Below are 25,809 nucleotides of genomic sequence, written 5' to 3'. Positions count from 1 at the left end.
CCCTCAGCTGAGGCTGGCAGGGTTGGTGAACAAGACAAATCTGCTCCAGCTGCTTTGGGTTTTCTCACATTGGAAAAATTTTGAAGCAGATGATGCTGCTTGCAGAATAATGATCCCAAAAGCCTTTTATGTGCGTAATGATAGGAAATCATCACCTTACAGCTTTGTCCAGGCATTAATTTTTCTTTTACAGAGTGATTTTTATCTCATTAAGGAAAAGCTCACAGAAGTAAATTTGCTTGAACCCTGCAGGTAGCGCTGCTTCTACTGACAGTCACCAGATAAATCCTTGTGATCTTTAAGAGAACACAGAAAATATAGTTAAACAAATCCACAGGTTTGTGCACTTTGGGTCAGGAATGGCTGTGCCTCTGTGGGGAGAGCACACGGGCTTTTCTCCCCCCCTTCCTTTGCACAGGGGAATATTCAAAAGCACTTTTTGTTGTTTCGTGAATAACCGTATTAAAAGGGGAGGAAGAGATGTTATCTGTCAGACCCTTTTAGTGTCATAGTACCTAACTTTGTATAGCCCATACAGAAGACTGCCAGGGATGCTTTTTTTGATCCTCTTGGAGTGCAGCTTTTCTTTTCAAGCCCCAGCGTAATGGACTCTTAATCCCCGGTTTGCTTCCTGCCCCGGCAGAGATGTCTTTAGCCCAGCATTCATTTTGTTTACCTTTTTTTTTTTTCCTTTTTTTTTTTTTTTTTTTTTTTTTTTTAACAAAAAAACCCCCTCACAAGGCAAACTCCAGAACCCATGAAAGACCTATGAGATATTTGTGAAATGGGCCATGACTGCTTATAATTTGTAGGAATAATTACAGCATGCAAAGAAGTCTGCATTTATTAGCAGCAGTGATGAAGCATGTTGTTAAGCACACAGTGTGTCACCAAAGCAGCAGGCTGCCCCCAGCCCAGAATGGCTTTCATTGTTAATTTGGAGCAGAAACACTGAAGCATATCCTGAGAAGGATGCTAATGAAGGGACTGCCAGTAGTAAAATCCCGGTGACCTTTGTGCTTTGTGCTAATTTCTGTTCCCCCTCCCTTCCCCCTCCTGCTTTCCCCCTGAGCTGCTATCTGGCCAGTTAGCCCCTGAATTTTGAGGTACAGTAGGAGTGTTGTCCGTGCCAGGGCCAGCTCCACGTGCCTCCCCCACTTCCACTCAAATCACAGCAGATTAAAGAGGCTTTTGTTGAAATATAACAGACACAGAGAGGCAGGGTTCAAATTAACTGATTATAAATCACTAGTTAGTCTGAGAAGCCAAATCTAGAGCTGGCTAATGATTTGAAATTACTAGCCAATTGTTAAATTAATCCCCTGTTTTAAAGCAACTGGGAAATGTTTGACAGCTGCACAGGAATAAACATTTACGTGATTTCTGTAGGACCTGTTCTCTGCTTGTTTGGCTGGTCCTGCAAGAGGCAGAGGAGGGGTGGCAGAGCTGAGCCAGAGCCTGGAGCTGCAGCAGGGGAGGAAATGAGCCTGGATTTTGGATGGACCCGCTGCACTTTCAGCCTCCAGGCCTTGGCTGCAGACTCGAGCTTTACATTTTCAGGCACCTGAGGAAAAGGAGTTGGGTTTGATGGTTCCCTGCTGGAACTTTCTGGTCATCTGCCTGATGCTGAAAGTGTTTTTGAACTCATGAGTTCAGCAGTGCAAAAAGCAGTTTAAGGAGCTGTTCCAGAGTTATGACTGGGGACTGGCTGGGGCTTTCTGCCTCCAGGGCTGTCTGCAGCTGTCACTGAGGGGCTTTCAGCCCTTTTTGGGACCCCCACCCCTTGGTGGGAGCAGTGGGCTCAGCAAGTCTCTATGGGGCAGCGTTTCCCAGCTCCTGTGGTGGGAACATTTCCCATTTTTGTCCCCACAGTGCAGTGGAAGGGAGGGAAGGGAGGGGCAGCACACAGCAGCCCAAAGCCTGCCCTGCTCTAACACTGACACCTTTCCTCTGCAGGGACTGTCAAGGTGAAGAGCTCGAACATACAAGTGGGTGACCTCATCATTGTGGAAAAGGTTTGTCTTTATCTGCATCTTTCCTGTGCAAAGTACTTTTTTATTTTTGCAAGACCGTAGAAAATGAGATCTTTTGGATCCCCACTCACTTTACAATAGGCTTAGAATATCAGGTGTTGAACACAAGTTAAAATATTTAATCACTTTACAGGGTTCTCCCACCTCACCAAGAACATCATTGTCTTTACAAATGAGGGCAAATCTGTAGGCATGCACCTATAACCTGAGTTTTTACTTAAACTATAGCAAGATAAAGAGCTTCCCTATTCTTTCAGTGACTGTTGGACACAGGTTAAATACCTGGAACAAACGCAGCATCCAGGTGTTCCTTTGGGTATAACATTGCAGTTTTGGTGATCCATTTGTAGGTATGGTATATTCAGGTAGATTTCCCTCTTTGTACAACTTTTAATGTGGTTTTTTTAATCCACTGATTTTATGTTTTTCCCACCCACTCTGTGCAAGCAGCTGTGACCTCTAAAACCATTAGCATGAAAATTCTCAGTACAAAAAGAGAAGATTCCAGATAGAACCTTGCTGCTATCGTGGGACTCCTTGAAAGGAAACCAGCATTAGTTTAAGATTTCTTCATACTTCTAGAATTACTCTCCAGCCCTTTTGTAAACCTAACCCTTGGGTCTGGTCAGTGGGAGCTGGCACCAGTTATTATCCCGCGCTTGGAATTCTGCAGGGAAGCGAGTTCAGGATTCAAAGCAAACTGAGTGCCGAGCCCCAGGCTGACAAAGGAATCCTCTCTGTGCCTCTGCTGCTCTGGGGAAGGCGCTGCACACGCGTGCAGGGCTGGCTGCACAATAATGGCCTTTCTTCTCCCCCCAGAACCAGAGGGTCCCTGCTGACATGATCTTCCTGAGGACGTCGGAGAAGAATGGTAAACATCTGGAACCAATTGTCAAAATAGCCATTAACCTTTCACTGGTTGTTTGGAGAAAATTATCTTTTGGAAATGGGAAAGAAATAGATAATAGTGAAATTTTAGAGAGAGAGGGAACTGGAGTGGTTTTATGGACCACCACTTCTCAAGATGTTATACTCTAGTTTTGTTTGCTTATCAAAGAATGTCGGGGTTGAATCCAGGGTAGATGAGTCTGGTTGCATTTTAGATATATTTACTTACTGTTCAGGCCTGTTTTGTTAAGTGTGGGATAAGGAAATATTTGATCAGAAGGATTAGAAAACAGATTAACGGGAACATTTCAAGTGTCTCAAAAAGTACAGCACAGAGAATTCTGGCCTGGTGAGGGAAAGGAATGCAGGAACATTGTCCATTATTAACAAACGGGAGTCAGACACTGTCCCCAGGGGAGAAGGCTGTGACTGTCTGAGAGGGTGAGGATCTGTGGGTGTTCCTGGGACAGAGCTGGGGGTCCCTGACTGCTGTTGCCCCCCCAGGGTCCTGCTTCCTCCGCACGGACCAGCTGGACGGGGAGACGGACTGGAAGCTGCGGCTGCCGGTCACCTGCACCCAGCGCCTGCCCACGGCCTCCGTAAGCTCCTGCTGCACCCCCGGGCTGGGGAACCTGGGCAAACCCCACCTGAGCCGTGTGGGTGCTGCAGGGCTGCTGCCAGGCTGCAGCTCCTTCCCTGGGGCACACACTCCTGGAGAGTGCACGAGTCTCTCAGGAGATCCCCTCGGTGCTGCTGCCCCAGCCGGGCTGCAGCAGGCACCAAGAGAAGTAAATTTAAACCATGCTGAGTAGCTCCTGAGGTGTTGTGGTGAAAGTTTTGTGCATTATTCAGCTGTGGGTGACTGATAGGACCTGGTGGGACTGAAAGTTGTGTCTGTTTGATAGGACCTGCTGCAAATCCGCTCCTACGTCTACGCAGAGGAACCCAACATTGACATCCACAACTTCGTGGGCACCTTCACCAGGGTGAGTCTGCTGGCACGGGCTTGAAATCAGCCAGAGATTCACCAGGGTTTGTGAAAATCCTCCATCCTGTCAGAAATCCCTCTGCCAGCTCGCCCAGCATCCCTCTCCAAACACCTCTGTGGGACTCTTCCCATCCTCTGCTCTTTTGCTTTACAAGTTTATTTTTCTCTTTTTCCCATTGTAGGAGGACGGTGACCCTCCAGTAAATGAAAGTTTAAGCATAGAAAACACCCTGTGGGCCAGCACAGTGATTGCATCGGGTAAGGTGGAGACCCATATAAAATTGTTTTTAAGGGAATATGTTAACAATTTTTAAAGGTATTTCTGTGATGGAATAATAATTCTGTCAGTTGGAGAAATTAGCAGTTGGAATGAGGTTCCCCCCTTGTCCTCACACCTCTGGGGAGCTGAGCTGACATCTAATTGCCTCTTGGACATTCCGAGATGAGAAAGAAGTGGAGTGGCCTTTGGGGCCCTTCTTTAGCATCCAGGACCAGAATAGCACTTAATTGCTCTGCACATTGACATCCTAATCTGTAACAGAAATGGTGTCAGATGGGTTCTGGGAACAGAAGCTGAGATCAAAGATTTCCAGGTAAGTGCTTCCATTGAGTTTGTCCTATATACTCTTAAAAAAAGGAAAAAAATCAAGTCTTTGACAGGTTCTGACTCATATGTACGATAAACTCCCGAGGTCTGAGATGAATCAATGCCCCCTTGCAGGGGCTTGTCAAAGTAAAAGCCTTGTTCCTCTCCTGCCCAGTGTGTTTGCTGAGTTTGGTGGGCAGTGGCTGGAGGAGAGTGGAATTCTGGAGTCCAGTTCTGGAATTAAACTTGTCAAATGGAGAGACTTGACAGTGCATTTGCAAATATAATTTCAAAGGGTTTATGCAACTCAGTCTGTTTGAAATGGCCATAAACCAACTAGAAACACTCCTTTTTTACAGATCAGTGTGCCTGCAAGCCTTTTCTAGTCCTGGCAGGTGCTTCCTCTCATTTGGACTGACTTATCAATACAATACTCAGTTTTGTTTCTCCTGTGGCAATCACAAATAGCATGTTGTAGGTTATTTCTGTTAGGAGAAAATGTGGGTATTACTTTTCTTCTCTGTGAGTGGAAGCAGTGGGGTTGTGGAGCCACCTCACTGGGGCAGCCCCTGTAAGATGGAGCAGAGCAATGTGTCTTTCTCCATCTGCTGCAGGAGGGCTGGTCTGACTCTGCCTGTTTGCAGTGGATCTGGAGTAGCTGTGCCATCTGCTGATCTGAGTTGTGATGATCTTACCACCACCTGCCATCTGGCTCCAGGGATTTGTTGTTGTTTTTGGGGGTGGTTTTTTTAAAGGAATGTTTCTCAGCATATTTTTAGAAACCACCTCTCTTGAATCAGCCTTATTTAAAAATAAGTCGCTTGTGGCTTGTTAAAACTTGGATCATTAGTGAGAGCAGGGGAATAGTAGAGTATAAAGTAGCAATGTATTGGCAGTAGTGGGTTTTTTTAGAGTTTTCTCCATTTTTACAGACCCCTAACACTGGGCAATAGCAGCTTTTAAACTGTTGATGGTAGATAGCTTTTTCCTCCCTTCTCTTTGCAAAGTCTTAAGGAGAAAATCCACAGAAACCCTGTAATTTATGGTGCTAAACTGAATTACGTTTCTGCAAGAAGAAAACTGAGAACTTTGTTGCTCTCAGCTCTTTAGCAACTGTGGGACAGAGCATTGAAATTCACTGATGGGCTCCCAGCAGCTCCATCTGTCACAGGAAGGTAGGAGTTGGTGTGAGTCACTTGGTAGGAACAGTATTTAGATAAACACTTCAAGTAAATTGTAGACTTTAAAATAAGGTAATTCTGTCTTTGAGCATTGGAACCCATTGGATTTGCTCTGATTGTATCAGCCCTTACCAATAAATAATCATAGCCCAGAGATGGTTTAATTTTGACACACAGTGGAGGCCTGGTGGAAGGCAGCACCAGAGTGGGAATCCAAGAAATCCTCCATCCCTACCAACTTTTATTTATGGTGTGGAGAGAGAAGTGGATCAAAAGGGGGTCAGGGAAGGTGGAGCAAAGCTGGCTGCTCCTCCCACGAGCTGATGGAGCGTGTGATGCTGCACTGAGTCCAACCCTGAGCCTGGGAGGATGTTTCCTGTTCCAGTTCGTGCTTTCATTGGTGTTCTGCTGCAGACAGCAGCTTTTGGAATTCCTGGTTGTTTCTGAAATCAGCCTGCTCAAACTCCTTTCCACCTGACGAGTGTTTTTATGGGGAAACCTCTGTGTGTGCAGGTACTGTGGTGGGAGTTGTCCTCTACACGGGAAGGGAGCTGCGCAGTGTGATGAATACTTCCAACCCAAGGAGTAAGGTATGGTGAGGAAACAGGTCTGTAATAAATAACAAGGGTCAGAATGGATCATTTTTAAAAGAAGATCCTTCCAAATACTCTATGTTCACACTCTAGGGACAGCCTCATAGGAATAATTCACATTTTCCAGCCTGTGATTTAAGATAGTTACCAAAACAGAACCTATTTCTCCTGATTTTTTGATCCTGTTATACATGTGCCTTCTCACTTTTTTAAGGTTGCCAAAACCATTGTTTTATATGTTTATAGCGAGACAGTCCCAGTTAGAATAAAAAAGCCTCTTTTGCTGCATTTTTCTGTTGTAGCAAAGCTAAGCCATGGGGCAGGAATGTTTGCACAGCTTTGGCAGCGTGAGTCCTCTCACACCTCTGCATCCTCTGCTGAGCTTCTAAGGGATGGAAATCTCATTTAATAAGCTGCAAAGAGCATTGATTATAAATTTAAATATGTTTGTAGTGTTTTAAAAGAAGAGAAGCTGGCTAGTGGGGAATGGCTCTTTGGATGGAATTGCAGTTCAGTTCCTTTGTGAACGGAACTGAGCTGACTTCATCCGTGTGCCTGAAGTGTCTCTCCTGCTGTTCTAGATTGGTCTCTTTGATCTGGAGGTGAACTGTCTCACCAAGATCCTGTTTGGGGCGCTGGTGGTGGTGTCCCTGGTCATGGTGGCCCTGCAGCACTTTGCAGGCCGTTGGTACCTGCAGATCATCAGGTTCCTGCTGCTCTTCTCAAACATCATCCCCATCAGGTAAGGGGACAGCTGCTGGTGCTTCCCAGCAGAACTGAGCTGCCTGCTCAGTGTGTTCCTCCTGCTTCCAGACAGGACCTGAACTCTTATCTGCTCCTCATCTCACAGCTGAGTTTGTAGAAATGAAACTTCATTTCTACTTCTGCCTGAGCAAGGCCAGAAGTAGAAATGAAGTTACTGTTCAAACATAAGCATTGCTTTGGTGTTTGTGCTGAATTTGTTCAATTTACTGACCCATTCACTGCCTCAGGCTGTGAAAGGCATTTAAATTCTCTTCTCTCAGTGTTTGGACTACCTGGTTACTGTGGTAAGGACAGAGCAAAAAAAATGGAAAAGGGGTGTTTTATACAGAATGTAGGGGAATGCATTTAGAGGGCAATGAAACTTTAATATGAAATTGTACTATATTAGTAAGTAGATTAGTAACTTACTTTGGGTGCAGGACTGGGATTGATTTCAGCCCCATTTTTAATCTGCTCTCTGGTATCCATCACTGTCCTTACTCTGTGTCCACCTTCCCCTCAAACCATATCTTCTCACTGTAATTTTATCATGTGTCCTTGAGTCACAGTGTGATTCCATTTGCCACCAGAGCACTGACTTTGAATAAACTCCTGAAACTCTCCTTTGGCACCTCACGTTCACTGTGGACCTCATTGTCTTTTCATTGCACTGTGGCAATTCACCAGGATTTTTTCCAAAGTTTACCTGGTGATACTTCTTATTTTCCTTTTTTTCTCTTTCCTCCCGTGCAGTTTACGTGTGAATCTGGACATGGGGAAGATTGTGTACAGCTGGGTGATCCGCAGAGATTCCAAAATCCCTGGCACCGTGGTTCGCTCCAGCACCATCCCTGAGCAGCTGGGGAGGATTTCTTATTTGCTTACAGACAAAACAGGTACTGGTGCAGAAAATACAGCTTTGAGGCATGGTGTGTTGTTTGGATTTTGTTGTGTTTTTGGCCAGGGAAAGAGGATAATGTGAGATTTCTTTGGACTGGAAGAAATATGCATTTCCTGTCACTTTGACAGTATGATTTAATCAGTTTTTGAAAAACAGTTCTGCTTTTTTGTTGTTCTGAATGTGTTGTAAGAAAGGTAGGACAGGAATATTATACTACTTGAAGGAATACTTAAAGCATGCTGTTAAAACAAAAGCTGGGGGTAAAAATGAAATTAAAATCAAACTTTTTAGAACTAGTTTTCAAAGCCAGGGTAAGATAATTATATATATAGGCAGAAGCTGTCTGCTTACACTTTGGTCCTTACACTTTTGAAGCTAAGCTTGAATCGAAGGCCTGTAATTAAAAGCTTGGTCTGAAATAAAATCCTGGTCCCACTGAAGCAGTTTCTGATTTGTGTTGGTTCCAGTGGGACCAGAACTGTGCTGGCAGCTCGTGCTGGCCCTGCCTGTGGGTGACTCTCACTGTTATTTACACACCCCCACGTCCCAGGGGATGAGCTCTCAGTGCTGCTGGTGCTGGGTTGTGCCAGCCTGGCAGTGCTGGCGGTGCTGGCACTGCCTGTGGGTGACTCTCACTGTTATTTATACACCCCCTTTTCCAGGGGATGAGCTCTCAGCGCTGCTGGTGCTGGGTTTGTGCCAGCCTGGCTGTGCTGGCAGCTCCTGCTGGCACTGCCTGTGGGTGACTCTCACTGTTATCTACACACCCCCACGTCCCAGGGGATGAGCTCTCAGTGCTGCTGGTGCTGGGTTGTGCCAGCCTGGCAGTGCTGGCAGTGCTGGCAGTGCTGCAGTGCTGGCAGTGCCCAGCTCACTGCTGGCCCTGGGTCAGGTGTCTGTGCTCGAGGACAGGAGGTGTGCTGGGAATTTGGGTGTTGTTCCCAGCCCGTGCTGCTGCTTTTCCCAGGGACTCTCACCCAGAACGAGATGGTTTTCAAGAGGCTCCACCTGGGCACGGTGGCCTACGGGCTGGACTCCATGGATGAGGTGCAGAGCCACATATTCAGCATTTACACACAGGTACAGCTCGCTGCATCCCCTGGCTCCTGTTCCCAGAGTCTGCCCCATCACTGGGCTCGTGGGGAGTTAGTGGGGTGGGGATTGCTTGGGAGCTGCCTTTGGGAAAGTTAAAAGTCATGGGATGCCTAATGCATAAATAATGTCGTGATTGCTCGTTATGTTCTGTGGTTGTTTCACAGCACATGCAAGTGGAACTGTGTGTCTGTCCTGTTGCTGAGGTCTGAGTCTAAAATAACTTTCATTTAGATAGCCAGCTATCTGTTTTCTTTCTCCTTCCTAGCATTTGGTTCTTCTCTTGGTGTTGAGACCCTTAAATGACAGAACTGTATTTAAAAAAAAACAGCCAAAAAAACCCCAAATCACAAACCCCCAGACTTCAGCTTTATTTACCTTCATTTTATACTGAATCTCTAGAGAAAGCTTAGCTACTGGTTAATTATTTGCCAAAGTGTCTGATATTTGTCAGGAACATTTGGGTGACTGACTAGTCCAGGGTGTGAGCAGTGACTGAGCCCCCTTCAGCCGAGGCTTTGCTGTTGGATTTTGGCAGCAGTGCTGATGAGCAGTGAGACTAAATTCACAGATCTTACAGGTCCTAATCACTAGTGTGGAAAATAGCATGTGGAATTGCCCTGGTAAATGGATATGTCTCATAAAACTTTCATAATTGCCAAGTGAGATTCCTTATAATGAGAAGCATTTGCTGGCAATGATTCATTTTGAGCTGCAGTTCTTATTCTTTGCTTTTATTTTTACCATGTTGTGGCCCTTTGACCTGGAAGTGAAACTTTTGTCCTCTTGACACTAAAGGTTAACAGAGCAGGAAACTGGATCACTGTGTGTCCCTTCTTCAACTGGGATAATTTAGTAATTGTGCAATTATCTGAAGACTCCCATTCTGACACTAAAAATAGTATTAAAAAATAAATGTATGTAATTAAGATTTTCTAGCTCCATACAAGTCATCTGTTTCATGTTTTCACCAATTATATTCTCTTGCACACGAAACCCAAGTGATTCTAAATTTTCCAAACCACTGATATTTCGTGGAGTAAAAAAGTGCTTTCTCTGAGTCTCTTGAGGTTGGTGTGTCACCCTTTGGGGGATCTGCAGCAAAGGGGCTTTTTCTTGGTGTACTGTCCCAAAACTTAGGTAAATCTTTTGGGCTGTCCTGGTTTAGGGCAAATTTGGGAGGAAACCTCCAAATGGGGTCCCTCCAGAATAGCAAAGTCAAGCAGCCCCCTCACCCAGCAGGTCTGGGAGAAGACCTCCTCAGAGAAACGTGGAAAAACATACTTATTTAACAGTCAAGGTATCCACAAGCATTAAAAAATGAATGATATGAAACAATAGAGCCTCTTGCTGTCGGAAGAGATGGCAAATTCAGACAGTCCTTGTCGTGGGTGTAGCTCAGCTCTCCCAGTCTCTCACCAGTCCCTCTGGCACTGGGAAATGCCGAGGCCCCAGTGGGATGCAGGTGTGAGCTCCTGGTGCTCCTCTGGGTTTTCAGTCCAGAGCAGGTTCAAACAGTTCCAAGAAAAAGGGAATAAAAAAACCAGTCCAGGGAACTTCTCTGCCTCAGCCAGTTAAAACCAGCTAAAAGCAGAGGAGAGCCCTGTCCCGCTGTCTGTCCGTGCTGCAGACAGCCCAGTCCAGGAGCGGAATGCAGAGGAGTGAGTGCAGTTCCTGCAAACAAACCCTGCACTTCTCTCTCCCCCTGCTTCGCTCTCAGAACCAGAGAGGCACAGAACAGTATCCAACATAAATAGAACAATAATTTGGGATCCAAGCATCATAAAGTCACCTTAGGACCCTTCAGGAACAGAGCTGCAGGAGCTGAGCTGTGCTGGAGTGCTCCCAGGGGTGGCCCGAGTGAAGGTGTGGGGAGAGCCCCTCTGGTTTCTGGGGACACAGACCTGCACGTTGTGTACAAACTGAACCCAAGCTGTGGCATCGTGGCAGGATGGAGAAAAGCTGCTGCATGCTGGAAGTGTCTCCTTCAGAGGCTGCTCAGGAACAGCCATTTCCAGCCCGTGCACACACAGCTCAGCGGAGGAGAGGCAGGAAGGGCCTCCTGTGGGATGTGTTATGTGTTCACAGGGTTTATTTCAGCACACCCAGGGGATCGGGGACAGAAGACAGGACCGTGTGGTGCTCGGTGGTTAAGAAAGGAGTCAGTGGCTGATGGTCTGAGGGCACAGGGGTGGTACAAAGGCAGGGCAGCAAACCTATGGGGGGATGAGGGATGAGCAGTCGGGGTGGGCAGGGTCAGCTGGCCAGTGGGGGAGCAATCCAAGGTAAATTGGCAGTAGCTCTGCAAGACACCATGAGGGAAGTCCTCCCTTTCAGTCTAGGCAGGAGAAACTCTATGGTCAACATGTCCAGGGCAAAGCCTGGAGGTTCCCCTGAGGGGATTTTTACGGTTCCCACAACTCCCCTATTTTTTCTCACCATGAAGACTTTCCTAATGGATTCTGCAGACACTTAACAGGGAAACGTGAGCAAAACTGTAAAAACCCATCTCTAACCTCCACCAGTACGAGCGCGCTGTCCTGTCCTGTCCTGTCCTGTCCCAGCAGGCGCAGGAGCCGCCGGCCGCCAAGGGGCTGTCGCTGGCCACCAAGGTGCGGCGCAGCATGAGCAGCCGCGTGCACGAGGCCGTCAAGGCCATCGCGCTGTGCCACAACGTCACCCCCGTCTACGAGTCCAACGGCGTCACCGACCAGGCCGAGGCCGAGCGCCACTACGAGGACTCGTGCAGGGTGTACCAGGCCTCCAGCCCCGACGAGGTCAGTGGGGTCCCCCCTCGGCTCCGGTTCAGGGAGGGGGAGGATATTCTGCTGTTTTTATCTTCTTTCTGCCGGGGTTAAACGCGTGAGGCGGTGTTTGGTGCTCGGACTGAGATGTTTGTTAGTTCTTATCTGTGTTGCAGTCTCACACGCCGTGAGTGCTGCAGCGTTTCTGGCTAACAAACTGAAAGTGGAGATGTATCTCTCTCTCTGCGTTTTAAGGATTTTAGGCATTTTAAGGATAGACTGTCCAATTAAGAAATGACATCTAAACTGTTTTTACTTTTAACCCAATAACCAACCACTGCAATGCAGACTTTTCTATCCAACTACAAAATAACACCCAGACCCATGAAGAAGAAAGTGAAAAAGAAGGACTTAGCCTATGCTCTAAAACCTCCATTTTGCTTTATATCTATTACTATATTCTAAACCCTTAAACTCTAAATTTTCCACCCTGTGATATTATACACTTCTATTCAAACTCCACACCCACAATCCCAGTGATGTCACTCAATTTTGGAGCTTTCTCCACAGCCTCAGGTCAAATGCAGTGTTCTCTTGGGGGTCAGTGCCTGCCAGCACAGAAAGTCTCAAATTCTCAGTGCCCTGGGTTCCAGCAATATTTGAATGCATTTATGGCTCTGATAAGCTGTGAATAGACTGTAAGTGCCCTCTCAGCTGTTCTGCCTCTGCCTGAAGCTCCAGACTGGTATCCTGGCTCTTCTGTCAGCATCTGCATCCCAGAATTTTGCCTCTTGTTCTGCCCCTTTTGTCCAGGGTGTGTTTTTCATTTCAACGCCATGAATCCCTTTGACCACGTTTGGTAAATTATGAGCAATCTTATCTTGTCTGGGGGAGGACAGCTTGTGGAAGAGGGCTGGAATGCTCCCACAGCTCAGCTCTGTGAGGTGTGTGACCTTCCAGAGCAGTGAGAAGCTGTAAATCACTGTAACCATGGCACATCCCACGTGCAGGTGGACAGAGCCAGGGCCCAGGTTAATTCTGGGGAGGAAGTGAAGTGCACAGGTTTGTTTGAGAGCAAAGCTGGGCAGGACTGTGCATGTGGCACAGTGGGGAGAAGCTTTAGAGCTCTCCAGAGACTCACTGGACACTTCCTGAGCATTTTGAGGGATCAGGTTCAATACAGGAGTTACAGTTTAAGTGCTGTTTGCCACCCCCTGCAAGCTGGGGAACTGTAGTTATAGCGTTGTTTCCTTCTGTGACAAAGGAGGAACAAAATGTGGTTTCATGTATTGTTTATGCTTCTTGGATGCACCTTTTAGTGCAACAGCAGTAACACATTTTGCTTTCCATTAATTTGTACAATTACGTTTGCTCTGTGCTGGAGAGATGGCAAAGTTTGAGACTTCCCCTGGGACTCCCACTGACAGTGAGGGCAAATCACCCTCCCGACTGCATTCAGGGGGTTCTTGTATTGCCTCAAACAAGCCAGCCTGGCCTCTGCTAACCTTCCCAGCCTTGCCATCAGAGGAGAAGCTGGCTCCCCTCATTGTTAGAGAAATGCTTTGCACGGAATTAGATGCGCTGTTGGAGGCCCAGCTGTGTGAGGATTGCAATTCGTTCATCTCACATATATTTATATAAATTCATTTTCTTCTGTGCATTATCCAAAAGCTGCATTTCTGCTGTGCCCCCTGTGTGGCTGTGGCTGCAGGGAGGTGCCAGCAGAACCTCCTCCCATGGGCTGGGGCAGGATTTGCTTCCCTGCTCCTCTCCTCTAGAAGGTGTTGGTCTCCCCTGAAAATTCAGTGTACAGAAAGCACTGAAACGGGTTCTGAATGATTTCCAGATGGTAACTTTTGTGATCTGCATCTAAGTTGGTTTTTTGGGGTTTTTTTCTCCTAAAGCATTTACAGGCTATTTTTGCACAGATTTCTGTTTATTTACGTATATACTGTGGCATATAGTGAAGTCAGTGACTTTTCTTTTACTTTTACTCTTTATACTGTTCTGTCTTTAAAATATTTACACAGCAATTTGTCTGAAATACCCAGGGGATATTGTTTATTTGTTTTACTATAGCGTGATAACTAATCCTTCCAAGATTATTGTTTAAATTCTTTTTTCCTTTCTTATGATATCTTAAGTAGAGAATTACAGCAGGTTCAGAAATCAGATATGCACTGAGGAAATCTTGTCTGTAGGTCTTAGATGTACAAATATTATTTAGCTGTGCTCTGTATGTCATCCTAGATGGTACAAAATGCAGGAGCTGCACAAGTGGAGTCCTTGAGAAGGGAGTAATGCTGTTAAATAACATTCCCTGTAGGGGAATGGCTTTGGACTCCTGTTAAAGCCAGCCTTTGAAATCCTATATCAATAAAATATTGCCATGGCAGGGAAGGTCAGTTTATGAAATGAGTACAAAAACTCGTATTCTCTTTACTTTAACAGCAAGGGTAATTTCTACCAGTTGGCACAGGATTCATTTCCTGTAACAGAAAGCAGGATTTCCTAAATTTGTTTCCTGTGCACGCTGCCATTTAGAAGTCTTGAAGTATCTTTATTCAGATATCAGTTACAGCCTTGGGGCTGTGTGAGCCAGTTGTCAGTTGTAGCCATACAGTAACTAAGAGGGGAAATGAAATAGATATAATCTGATCAGAGATAAGAGTGCCTGGGATTCCTGGGCAAACAGTCTTTAACCCTGACAACGGCGGCAGCTGCCAGGACATGAAAGGGTGTGGGATCAATTGGTCTCTGCCTGCTGTCTGCCTGCCTAGGCAACCTAAAGGGACCCTGCAGAGCAGCTCATGGCACAGAAGGATCAATTTGTCTCTTTAGAATGAAATTTATTAGTCGATATCCACTTCAGTGGTGGCTTGGGTAATTTAATTGTCGGAGAGAGCAAAGTTGGAGGATGCTGTGCTGTGCTGCTGGGGCTGCTGTGCTTTGAAATGCTCAGATCTGTATCAGGCCTGGTCTGGCTGGAGCTGCAGAATGCTGGCAGGGGCTTCACTGATTTCCCTCATCGGTGAGCATGGGCTCCCTTTAAGGTGTTTGAGGGATTTCAAGCCTGCTTTCAATTCTGCTTCCTCTAAATTGTAAATACACTTTTGCATCTTGAATATTTCTCATCTTTCTGCTGTGGCTGAGAGCACCTTGAGTTACCTTGAGTTACCTTGAGTGTTTGCAGGGGGCAGAGCAAACCTGTTCTGTCTGATGTGGAGCTGGGATGTGCTCTCCATCCCAGGGATCCCCCTGTCCCACCCCAGGGATCCCATTGTCCCACCCCAGGGATCCCATTGTCCCACCCCAGGGATCCCCTTGTCCCATCCCAGAGATCCCTCTGTCCCATCCCAGGGATCCCCCTGTCCCATCCCAGGGATCCCCGCTGTCCCATCCCAGGGATCCCCCTGTCCCCTCCCAGGGATCCCATTGTCCCATCCCAGGGATCCCCCTGTCCCACCCCAGGGATCCCCCTGTCCCCTCCCAGGGATCCCCCTTGTCCCCTCCCAGGGATCCCCCTGTCCCATCCCAGGGATCCCCTTGTCCCACCCCAGGGATCCCCCTGTCCCATCCCAGGGATCCCCCTGTCCCATCCCAGGGATCCCCTTGTCCCGTCCCAGGGATCCCATTGTCCCACCCCACCCCAGTGCCCAGACCCTGCCAGAAGAGCTCTCCGTGCTCCTGGTGCCGCGGGTGCTGCTGTCCCCTGTTGTCCCCTCTGCCGTGCTGCTCACCCCGTGTCCCTCTGCAGGAGGCTGTGCTGTGCAGAGCTCTGCAGGGCTGCTGGCAGGGAGGAGCAGGAGGTGTCTGAGCACAGGAGATGGGCTGGGAGCAGAGGAGGCAGGGAAGGAGGGAGCAGGAGGTGTCTGAGCACAGGAGATGGGCTGGGAGCAGAGGAGGCAGGGAAGGAGGGAGCAGGAGGTGTCTGTGCACAGGAGATGGGCTGGGAGCAGAGGTTTGCCCCTCCAGGAGCTCAGCAGCACAGGCAGAGGAGCAGCCAGGGCTGCACACACTGAACACCACTCAGTGTCGTGCTGGGAATAATTCCCAATAATTATTTATTAACCAGAGTATTAGAAAGCCAAGCTCCAGCTCTGCTCTGGCAGGCTGCTAGGAGGATTATCTAACTGCACACTCTAATGCACTGAGGATGGCTTGAAGAAACTTTGGAGAAAGATAAGCTTGAAGGAGCCTTTGATTTGTCGTAATCTTTGTGAGTAAGCCTGCACAAACTTGTTAATATTAAGCCAAATATTGATTCAAATTGACTTAAAGGTCTTTCAAGGCAAAGCAAACTCAATTACTTTTTTCTTTTTAATCTGACAATTTAAGGCTGCTTTATGAAAGGAAAAGTTTGGTTTAGGTTCTCTTTTAAGCTTTTGGATGGAAAGGAGGTACATTCACAAAACCTTCTTCACTTAGTCCCAATTGTATCAATTCATTAATAAAGTCTCAACTCAGTGCAAGTACTTACAGGTTCTGATTTTATTTCTCTCGTATGTGATTTCCCAAAATCAATTTCATTTTTAACTGAGGTATTTGTGGTCGCTTGAGGCAGTAGAGGCAGAACCTGAAAGGCAGAAGGGATAATTAACCTTCAAGTCGACAGCAACCATGTGCCCAGCACTCTTGTGCCTTTGAAAATGTCACTGTAAAACACTTCCAGTATTTCATGTCTGTTTAGGGAAAGTGTCCCTTGATCCTTTCTGGGGGCCAGTGATGGATGGGCTGGTGTCAGCTGCTGCTCCATCTGTTACTGCCCAGACAGCTTCTGGAGCTGAATCTCAGCAAGCTCAGGCAGAGATGGATGTGTCAGCTGAGCTGGGCACTCTGGGGCATTCCCAGGGAAGCAAAATAAAGGCTTTGGTCTTCTGGCATGGCTCTGGTTGCAATTGAGTGAAAGCTTGTAGAGAACTCAGTTTTGTAGGTCCTGAAATAGAGGCTGCAATCAAAATGAGCCCACCTCAGTTCAGTTAAACCTGCAACAACCTGGGGCTTGTTTGGGTTTTTTGGGGGTTGTTTATTTTTTGTTTGTTTGTTTTTTAATGTTTAGGGAGAAGGGTTCTCTGCTAAGAAGTGACTGAGCCAGCATTGAGCTGTCTTGCTGATCACTGCAAAATTGTTCAAATTTGTTGATGAGCTGTTACTACTGAACACACAGAGAATAACACAGAGCTCATTTTGTTTGGGTTGTTTCAGTATGAATTTTTAATGTGCTGCATTAGTGTTTCTGGCTTTGAATTTGTAATTCCAGGGTGAATGTGTAGTTTTGAGTTCTTAATTTCATAGACAGCAAGCTGGAGATCGCTCTTTCCAAAATTAGGTGTTGGCAGAGGGGTTTCCCTGATGTGCCCAAGGAGGTTTGGGCACCCCAGGGCTGGGTGGAGGATTCCAGTGCCTGCCCCGTGCTGGGGGTTGTCCTTTGGAATGAAATCATGGAATCATTTAGATTGGAAAAGCCCTCCAGCCCATGGAGTCCCAGCTGTGCCCAGTGCCCACCCTGTGCCCAGCCCAGAGCACCGAGTGCCACCTCCAGGAATTCCTTGGATGGGCACTCCAAACCTCCCTGGGCAGTTCCCATTCCTGAGCCCCCTTTCCATGGGGAAATTCCTGGTGACCAGTGGGACGTGGCAGTCAGAGCAGGGAGGTGACACAAGGACAGTGCCACAGCTGGGTCAGACACGAGCTGGGCTGCCTGAAGCCTGCAGATACTGGCAAGGGAGGGTCTGAATTGGGAAAAAACCAGCTGGGAAGAGCCATGGAGGAGCACCTGTGTGTATGAATGGATGTGTTTGACAGCACCATTAATGACTGATGAATTAATGACTGATGAATTAATGACTGATGCATTCTCTGCCATCCCTCCCCTCGCGAGGTGTGGCAGGAGCCCTCACCGTGTCCTCCTCCCCGCAGGTGGCCCTGGTGCAGTGGACAGAGAGCGTGGGTTTGACCCTGGTGGGCAGAGACCAGTCCTCGGTGCAGCTGAGGAGCCCCGGGGGGCACATCCTCACCTTCACCATCCTGCAGATCTTCCCCTTCACCTACGAGAGCAAGCGCATGGGCATCATCGTGCGGGTGAGGGCGCGGGCGGGGCGGGGGCACAGCCACACCTGGGCAGCCAGGAGGGCTCACCTGGGCCGGGCCCTGCCCACAGGTGTCACCCAGAGCACGGCAGGGCGGTCCCTCCCTGGGCAGTCCAGCAGGTGAAACCCTGGGAAGCCTTTGGGGTGTGAGCAGGGGTGGCAGGGGAGTGAGCTGAGAGGCTGAGCTGGTACCGAGCAATCCCTGTGTCAGATCTGGAGTTCAGAGATCCACCCAGAGACCCACAGAGTGCACTGAATGTACACCTGTCCCACAGGTACCCTGTGTGCTGCAGGGGATACCTGCAACCAGTGCCCTGTGCATCCAGCTCAGCACAGCAAGTGGAAATTCTTCAGATTAATTACTTCTATAATGAAAATTGTGTGGAGACTCTGGGCAATCTTTTCATGACACAGAATAAAAATATTATCAGTAGAAGAGGGAGGAGTAAAGAACCTCCCTCCCCATTGCTTTTATTGCAAGTGCAAGCTCTTGATGAAATGCTATTTTATCAAAGATATAAGAGGTGGACAGACCACCAAAGCCAGGGTGAGCTTCATTAAATTGTGTTTTATGCTCAACAGAAGTGAATGCCCTGAAATTTTCTTATCACGAATGTAACAGTGCTCCTTTTTCTTTTTTGATTAGATTTTTTTTAATTTTTAAATTACTGATTATTTATCTTCTCCCCCTCTAGGAATAAAAAGGTTTCCAGTTTGTATTTCTCTGTTTAGATTTTGCCATTTGTGTTTTAGGCAAAACTCCCACTTGTGGTGAGTGGGAGCAACATCAGGCCTAGATCCTGACTGTAAATACCTCTAAAGCAGCATTGGTCACTGTCTGTGAATTGTTTTTATTTTACAGCCGTTCAGCTGCTCTAAGCCACTGAAATCAGCTCCGTGTGTGCCCTGTGCAGAATTAGGGTCGAGTAGCAGACACTGACTGCCTGGGTCTTACTCTGCCATGTTTCTGTATACTCCAAAATAATATCTTCAAGCAGGGTTTAAATTTCCATTAAAAAAAAAAAGTGTTTATAAATAGGTAATTGTCAAGTAAAATTTGCTTTAATTAAATGTATATGTGTGTATGTGTAGGCACTGCATTTGGTTTGATCCACAACCTGAAGGGTGTTCACCGTTTCCCTGCACTCAGCTGTCGTTTCTGTACCTGATTATTTCAGTTCTAAGAAATCCTGCTCTACCCAAGCAGCCTCCTCACCATGCTGTGCCCTGACTTATCTTCCTCTTTGAAGAAGGCCTGTTTGTTTGACCACAATATTTTCCATTCTTCGTTTTCTTTGCGTTTTTTTTCCCCTTAGCCATGTGGAATGGTCTTTGTTGTGGAGCAGAGATAGTGCTATTGTCATATCTGGAATTGAAAGGAGCCTTTGAACCGTGGCCAGAGGCAGACCATGGTGGAAAAAGATGCTTCCCCAAAACAATGTAACTGGCAAATCTGTGTGCAGATTTATAGAGTGATCTTGCCATGAGCTGAGAACGCACTAACCTCCCCCTGAACTCGGGCAGAGGAAATGACTAATGCAAGGAGATAGCTGATACAGTATTTATATTGGACAAAAAATCTAAACTATCTTAAGCCAGCTCTGCAGCACGGGAAGTGCAGTCTTTATTCAGTTTCCTACAGAGATTGTTGTTAGACACTCTTTAATCAAATAATTTCATAGATAAACCTTTACCTTTGGCTACTGCCAGAAGTGGTGTGTTTTACTTAAGCAGACTCTGGTTGTTTTGGAGGAGTGACACCCGTTTTCCTCTGGGGACGTGGGCTGTGTGTCACTGTGTGGGGGCTGGATGTTCCAGCACATTGAAAACCACACTTGGGCTTAATTGTGAGCATCTTCCTTGTGAATACCTCTGTGAGCTTGGCAGAAATATTCAGCAAAGGAACTTCATGATCCTTGGCTACTTCTTAATTTCCTCAGCAAAGACACTTCTTATCTTTGCAGTTTTAGTGTCCACATCAGGAGCTACATTTTGCCAATTTTTTTTTTTTTTTTTGGTGCTATGGGTTCAAACTCTGTTTTCCCAGTGCCACAGGGCTGGGGCTTTTATTCATGTGTGAGAACCCCCACCACTAATTTCACTAACAGACTGATCCAAATACTAAGTGAGAGAATGAAGAAGTGTTCACATTGCTTTTCTTTCTCTTATTCCTGAAGTGCTTTTGCCACTTCATTCACAGCTGTTTATTTCAGACCTTCCTGGCCTTTTTGCTTTTGCATTTTAAGTTTGTTTTCCTCCTATCCCTGGTGGCTGTCTCGGTTTACAGAGCAGTTTGTTCCTTACTCATTGTTTTGCCTCCTTTGAGGGAATTGCCAGGGTTTCCATTAGCTTGTAATACTCAGAGCTGTGGCCTCCTTACCTCTCTGCCTGCTCGGAAGGGACTTTTTAATTTGTGGTAATGTAAATACGCTTTGCCTGCAGCCTGTAAACTCCTTGTATCAGATTAGGAAGCAGCAATCTGAGCTTTCTGTGGCACCACAGAATTAGTTATGCTTATTGCATGCGGTGTAGCAGAGCAGGTAAATCAGAGTGGTTTTTACTCTGCTGAGCTTTGTGCGTCTGTTCTGTTGGTTCAGGTAAGCAGGGAGTCCGGTTCCAAGGTGAGGGCTGGAGGTTATTCTGGAGGCACAGGCAGTCAGGGCTGGGAGGGGTCTGCCTGCTGATTAAAAAGCTGATCCTGCTGCTCTAAAGCTTTAATTCCTGCTGCGAGGAGCTGAGCTGCAATTGAGTAGGCATCTCCCTGTGGCCCCAGCCCAGGAGCTGAGCTGGTGGCCCCTCACCTGCCCCAGAGCAGACAGTGCTGTCCCTGCCCTGCAGAGAGCTCCTCACCCGCTGCTCTGCTGCCCCAGCTCACGCTGCTGCACTGTCTCTGCAGGATGAATCCACGGGAGAGATCACGTTCTACATGAAGGGGGCAGACGTGGTGATGGCTGGCATCGTGCAGTACAACGACTGGCTGGAGGAGGAGGTACGGGAGGGGAGCCCTGCAGCCCTGCAACCCTGCTGCAATGCTGCCCTGCAGCCCTGCAAGCCCTGCAACCCTGCAGCCCTGCTGCAATGCTGCCCTGCAATGCTGCCCTGCAGCCCTGCAACCTTGCAGCCCTGCAACCCTGCAATGCTGCCCTGCTGCAATGCTGCCCTGCAATGCTGCCCTGCAATGCTGCCCTGCTGCAATGCTGCGCTGCAATGCTGCCCTGCAGCCCTGCTCCAGGGCAGTGCCTGGCCAAGCTGGGCACTGCAGCAGGGGCACCCGACTGCTGTGACATCTGCAAACCCCAGGGTCACTGGTCCTGGCAATTCATTGGATTAGTGCTCAGCCAAGTTATATCCACAGGAGCAGGGCTGTCAGTGGGGAGCTCAGCATATTTAATGTACAGTGAGTCCCCAATAAGATGGGTTTTGCTCAAAACTGATTGACACTCATCAGATCTGTCCTGGGCTTGAGTCTGTGTTTGGATCTGGAGGGTGTAATTTCCGTTTACATTTGGCAGCTTCGTACTGGGGTGTGTTTGTCAGGTTAGCAGTAATGGTGGCACTGAGTTCATGGAATCCCAGAATGGTTGGGTTGGGAGGGACCTTCAATCTCATCCCAGTCCACCCCTGTCACCACCTTCCACCATCCCAGGGTGCTCCAAGCCCTGTCCAGCCTGGCCCTGGACACTTCCAGGGGTGGGGAATCCTCAGCAGTAGCTCCAGTTACTGATTCTCCGCTGCTCAGAGAAATAATAATAACTTGGTCTTATTTTAGAGAGTTGGTTGCCCAAGATGTGAAGTCTACAAATCACAGGCTTGTGTCCTTTTACTTAGAGACAGAGACAATTTAATCAGTGGGGTTGTTTTTGTCACCCTGGTGTAGCAGAGAGGACATTTTTCTTCCTAATCACGGGGCTAGCTCACAAACCATTGCAGATCCCCTCTTTCCTCTCGAGTTTATCATGCACTTTATCAGATGTTGTAGCCTCTGGTCTACAGGAGTTGCTCAAATGGGGTGGTTATTTTCTTAGCCTGCTATCTTAGCCTGCCATCTCCACACTGCTGTGCATAAATCATTTCAGTGGAGCTGCACTTCATGGCTTACAATGTCATCCTTCTTTGCAGTGTGGTAACATGGCTCGGGAAGGCCTGAGGGTTCTTGTCGTGGCCAAGAAGTCTCTGACAGAAGAGCAGTATCAAGACTTTGAAGTAAGTTTTTATTTGTTTTTTTTTCCCTTTGTTTTTAAATTAACAATCACTGAAGTGATGCTCACAAAACTCTTGTGATAATGCTGCCTCTCACCTCCCAGCTCTCTGCTGGAATTGTTCTAAAATGTCCTTGATATTCTTTTCACCAAAGTTGCTTTTCAAGTGATAGGTGTGAAGTGTTTATCCCAGTGAAGACCCCCCCCAAGCAGCTCCTGAATCCTGAATAACCAGAATATAAACCAGGCAGCTCCCTGGCAGCTCGGGCTCACGTGTGGGGTTTGGTCTCTGCCCAGGGCACGGCCTGGCTTGTCCAGGCAGGATGGGAACTGTTCATTAGTGCAGGGATGTGTGCTGGGACTGCTGTGTGTCCCCAGAGGCAGGCTGTGACTGTGCTGTGTGTCCCCAAGGAGAGGCTGACCGTGCTGTGTGTCCCCAAGGACAGGCTGACCATGCTGTGTGTCCCCAAGGAGAGGCTGACCGTGCTGTGTGTCCCCAAGGACAGGCTGACCATGCTGTGTGTCCCCAAGGAAAGGCTGTGACCATGCTGTGTGTCCCCAAGGACAAGCTGTGACCGTGCCCTGTGTCCCCAAGGAGAGGCTGACCGTGCTGTGTGTCCCCAAGGACAGGCTGTGACCATGCCCTGTGTGTCCCCAAGGACAGGCTGTGACCATTCTGTGTCCCCAGAGGCAGTCTGACGGTGCTGTGTGTCCCCAAGGACAGGCTGTGACCGTGCCCTGTGTCCCCAAGGACAGGCTGTGACCATGCCCTGTGTGTCCCCAAGGACAGGCTGTGACCGTGCTGTGTGTCCCCAAGGACAGGCTGTGACCGTGCCCTGTGTCCCCAAGGACAGGCTGTGACCATGCCCTGTGTGTCCCCAAGGACAGGCTGTGACCATGCCCTGTGTGTCCCCAAGGACAGGCTGTGACCGTGCCCTGTGTCCCCAAGGACAGGCTGTGACCATGCCCTGTGTCCCCAAGGACAGGCTGTGACCATGCCCTGTGTGTCCCCAAGGACAGGCTGTGACCATGCCCTGTGTGTCCCCAGGCTCGCTATGTCCAGGCCAAGCTGAGCGTTCACGACCGCTCGCTCAAGGTGGCCACGGTGATCGAGAGCCTGGAGATGGAGATGGAGCTGCTGTGCCTCACCGGGGTGGAGGATCAGCTGCAGGCCGACGTCAGGCCCACGCTGGAGACGCTGAGGAACGCTGGCATCAAGGTGTGCCTGAGCCAGGGCTGCTGCAGGAGCTCTGAGAGCCCCTGAGTTTGTGCCACTGTCCCACGGGCAGGGAGGGCAGAGCTGGGACCCCTCTGAGGGTTTGAGACGTCACTTTGGGATCAGAGCGGGCTGCAAGGAGTGAATGTGAACACTTCAGTGTGGCACCTCTTGTGCTTTTCATCCCCTCACATGGGGATAAAACCCTTTGGCTCCTCCTGCAGAGGAAGGAATTGTGTGGGCACGAGGAGGGGTCCAGCAGGAGACTTTGGGGCAATTCTTCTTTAGGGAGCTGCACAAAACGAGGCAGGTGTGGCTGTGTTTGGTTTGTGGTGCATGAGCCCCCGAGCAGGACTGGGAGCTGAGGATATCCACGATTTCAGTAGCCACTAGAGGGGAGTCTGAGCCAAGGGAATCAGGGGCTGGAGTTTTTTGCAGCTTTCTGGGCTCCAGCGTCTCTGACTCCACACCTACAGCCCGGGCTGTGCTCAGCAGTGAGGGAGCTGCTGTGCTGCCTGCGTAGGTTCTCTCTCTGAAAACTTTGTCAGCTTTGCAAAGGGGGAAAAAGTGGATTAAACGCTCAGATTTGGGTAAGAAAAGTAGGTGAAAGGTCCTGGTTGTGGTTTGTCTGCTTTAAGTTGCAAAGTGAGCAAAGTGTGAAGCTGTGCTGTGAATGCCAGCCAGGGCTGTGTGTTTGGGGCTGAGGTAGGAAGAGGAATTCAGTGCTTGGGATGAGCTTCCAGAAATGTTTTTTTTTTCTTTTCCTTTTTCTTGCTCTTTGTTGTTTACATCCCTGTAAACAGGTTCAGCAGAGAAGCGAGACTGCTGTATTTTAGATTTTCGGGTTGGTGCCCGGAGAGGGTTCCCCAGAAGCTCCCCCTAAAATCAAAATTACAACACGAGACCAGGGGAGTCAGAGTTCCTCGGTGATGTTGTAGTCCTGGCCCAGATCTCCCAAGGGTTTTCCTTCTTCCCTTTCTGCTCGCCTTGGCTGGAGCTGGTGTGGGCTGTGGGATGTGCTGAGCACTGCAGTGTTCATCAGGGCACTGCATGTGAGGAGTAAATCCAGAGTTAGGGGGGGTCTTGCAGTTCATGACAGGGACCATCTTGTTAAGATCAAATCTCTTTCCAACCTCAGATTATTAAACAAATAAACAAATCTTTGTGTAGGGGTTTTTTTGTTGATGTTTTGGAATTTTCTTAAGGTTTTTAGATTTCTCATTAAATATTCTTGGGCAGTGTCTTGAAAGAATAAAAACACCAATGGAAAAAACCAAGCTCACAGTGATATATTTACACTGGAGAAAGAATTCCCAGCCACTGCTGCTGACATTGCTTTCTACCTCCCTCCCCTCACCAGCACAAATAAAAGGAGCAGTGTAGATTTAAAAAAAAAAAAATCTAAAAAAAAAAATCCCTCAACCAAGTTAGAGTGTTCCAGACGTACACATCAGCACTGAGCTAACCCCAGTTGCATCATCCACATTTCAGGCTGGGCCAGGAGGGATCTTTCTGCAGCAGGGCCCGGTTGAGAAATGGCCGGGGAGGGACACATTAACACACAAATACACATTTTTTAGCTTGCATTTTGTGGGTTTTATCAGCAGAATCTTGAAATACTGCAGGTGGGAAAAATGTTAGACAGAGTTTGTAACTTCCTTTGTGTCTCAGCTTCTTTAAGAGCTTTGCTTTCTTTCATGTATGAGAATTTTCTTGCATTTTAAAAGAGGGGTTTTTAGAAGAATAATTTGTATGTGTGTGTTAACAGTCCTTTTATGAGGCTGAGGGGGCAGGTGGCACTTGCAGAGGTCCTGCAGACGTGGCTGTTGGGCTTTATTTAACAGATGAAACGTTTGGATTTAGGTGTGGATGCTGACAGGGGATAAGCTGGAGACAGCCACGTGTACAGCCAAGAACGCCCATCTGGTGACACGGACACAGGACATCCACATATTCAGACTCGTGAGTAACACCCCCAGAGCCTCTCCCAGGCCCTGGGACAGGAGGGGTGTGAGATCACAACTGCTTTCCAGCAGGGTGTTTTTATTCCTGCCACCCAGCTTTCTAAAACTCGACCCGAGTTTTTGTTTCTGTGACTGCGTGCCCTCACTCAGCGTGCTGCCTGTCCTGGCGGTGTCACTTTAGTTCCCTCTGGGGTTCTTTGCTGTTTTCCCACCCCAGTGAGGCACACCTCGCTCAGTTCCTTCCTCCCCCAGGTGACAAACCGAGGAGAAGCCCACCTGGAGCTGAACGCCTTCCGCCGCAAGCACGACTGCGCGCTGGTCATCTCGGGGGACTCGCTGGAGGTAGGGCCTGCCCCAAAGCCTGCGCTGGGGAAACGCCGTGCCCACGGGGCAGGTGTGACCCAGGTGTGTGCTGCGTGTGCCCCAGGTGTGCCTCAAGTACTACGAGTACGAGTTCATGGAGCTGGCGTGCCAGTGCCCCGCCGTGGTGTGCTGCCGCTGCGCGCCCACGCAGAAGGCGCAGATCGTGCGGCTGCTGCAGGAGAGGACGGGCAAGCTCACCTGTGCCGTGGGTGAGTGAGCACCTGGGAG

The 25,809-nt window shown here is 48.3% G+C and overlaps 1 protein-coding gene across 3 annotated transcripts in view; it reads left to right on the top strand.

Annotated features, from left to right (window-relative positions):
* Nucleotides 1–25,809, top strand: part of ATP9A (ATPase phospholipid transporting 9A (putative)) — a 46,631-nt gene that overhangs the window by 11,117 nt on the left and 9,705 nt on the right. For 2 of the 3 annotated variants that reach the window (XM_063404182.1, XM_063404184.1), the window contains exons 5-21: nucleotides 1,957–2,015; nucleotides 2,853–2,904; nucleotides 3,426–3,520; nucleotides 3,827–3,907; nucleotides 4,092–4,167; nucleotides 6,190–6,266; nucleotides 6,851–7,011; nucleotides 7,767–7,909; nucleotides 8,882–8,994; nucleotides 11,571–11,783; nucleotides 17,670–17,831; nucleotides 20,736–20,828; nucleotides 21,959–22,042; nucleotides 23,087–23,257; nucleotides 25,118–25,216; nucleotides 25,471–25,560; nucleotides 25,646–25,790. In XM_063404182.1, the coding sequence (XP_063260252.1) occupies nucleotides 1,957–2,015; nucleotides 2,853–2,904; nucleotides 3,426–3,520; nucleotides 3,827–3,907; nucleotides 4,092–4,167; nucleotides 6,190–6,266; nucleotides 6,851–7,011; nucleotides 7,767–7,909; nucleotides 8,882–8,994; nucleotides 11,571–11,783; nucleotides 17,670–17,831; nucleotides 20,736–20,828; nucleotides 21,959–22,042; nucleotides 23,087–23,257; nucleotides 25,118–25,216; nucleotides 25,471–25,560; nucleotides 25,646–25,790 (1,914 nt within the window). The remainder of the gene's footprint in view (nucleotides 1–1,956; nucleotides 2,016–2,852; nucleotides 2,905–3,425; nucleotides 3,521–3,826; nucleotides 3,908–4,091; nucleotides 4,168–6,189; nucleotides 6,267–6,850; nucleotides 7,012–7,766; nucleotides 7,910–8,881; nucleotides 8,995–11,570; nucleotides 11,784–17,669; nucleotides 17,832–20,735; nucleotides 20,829–21,958; nucleotides 22,043–23,086; nucleotides 23,258–25,117; nucleotides 25,217–25,470; nucleotides 25,561–25,645; nucleotides 25,791–25,809) is intronic. The other variant, XM_063404183.1, reaches the window with a different exon arrangement.

The sequence above is a fragment of the Prinia subflava genome, chromosome 8, assembly GCF_021018805.1.
Source record: "Prinia subflava isolate CZ2003 ecotype Zambia chromosome 8, Cam_Psub_1.2, whole genome shotgun sequence".
In the NCBI taxonomy this organism is placed as follows: Eukaryota; Metazoa; Chordata; class Aves; order Passeriformes; family Cisticolidae; genus Prinia; species Prinia subflava.
The sequence above is the reverse complement of the archived record's forward strand: the minus strand, read 5'-3'. Positions and strand labels throughout refer to the sequence as shown.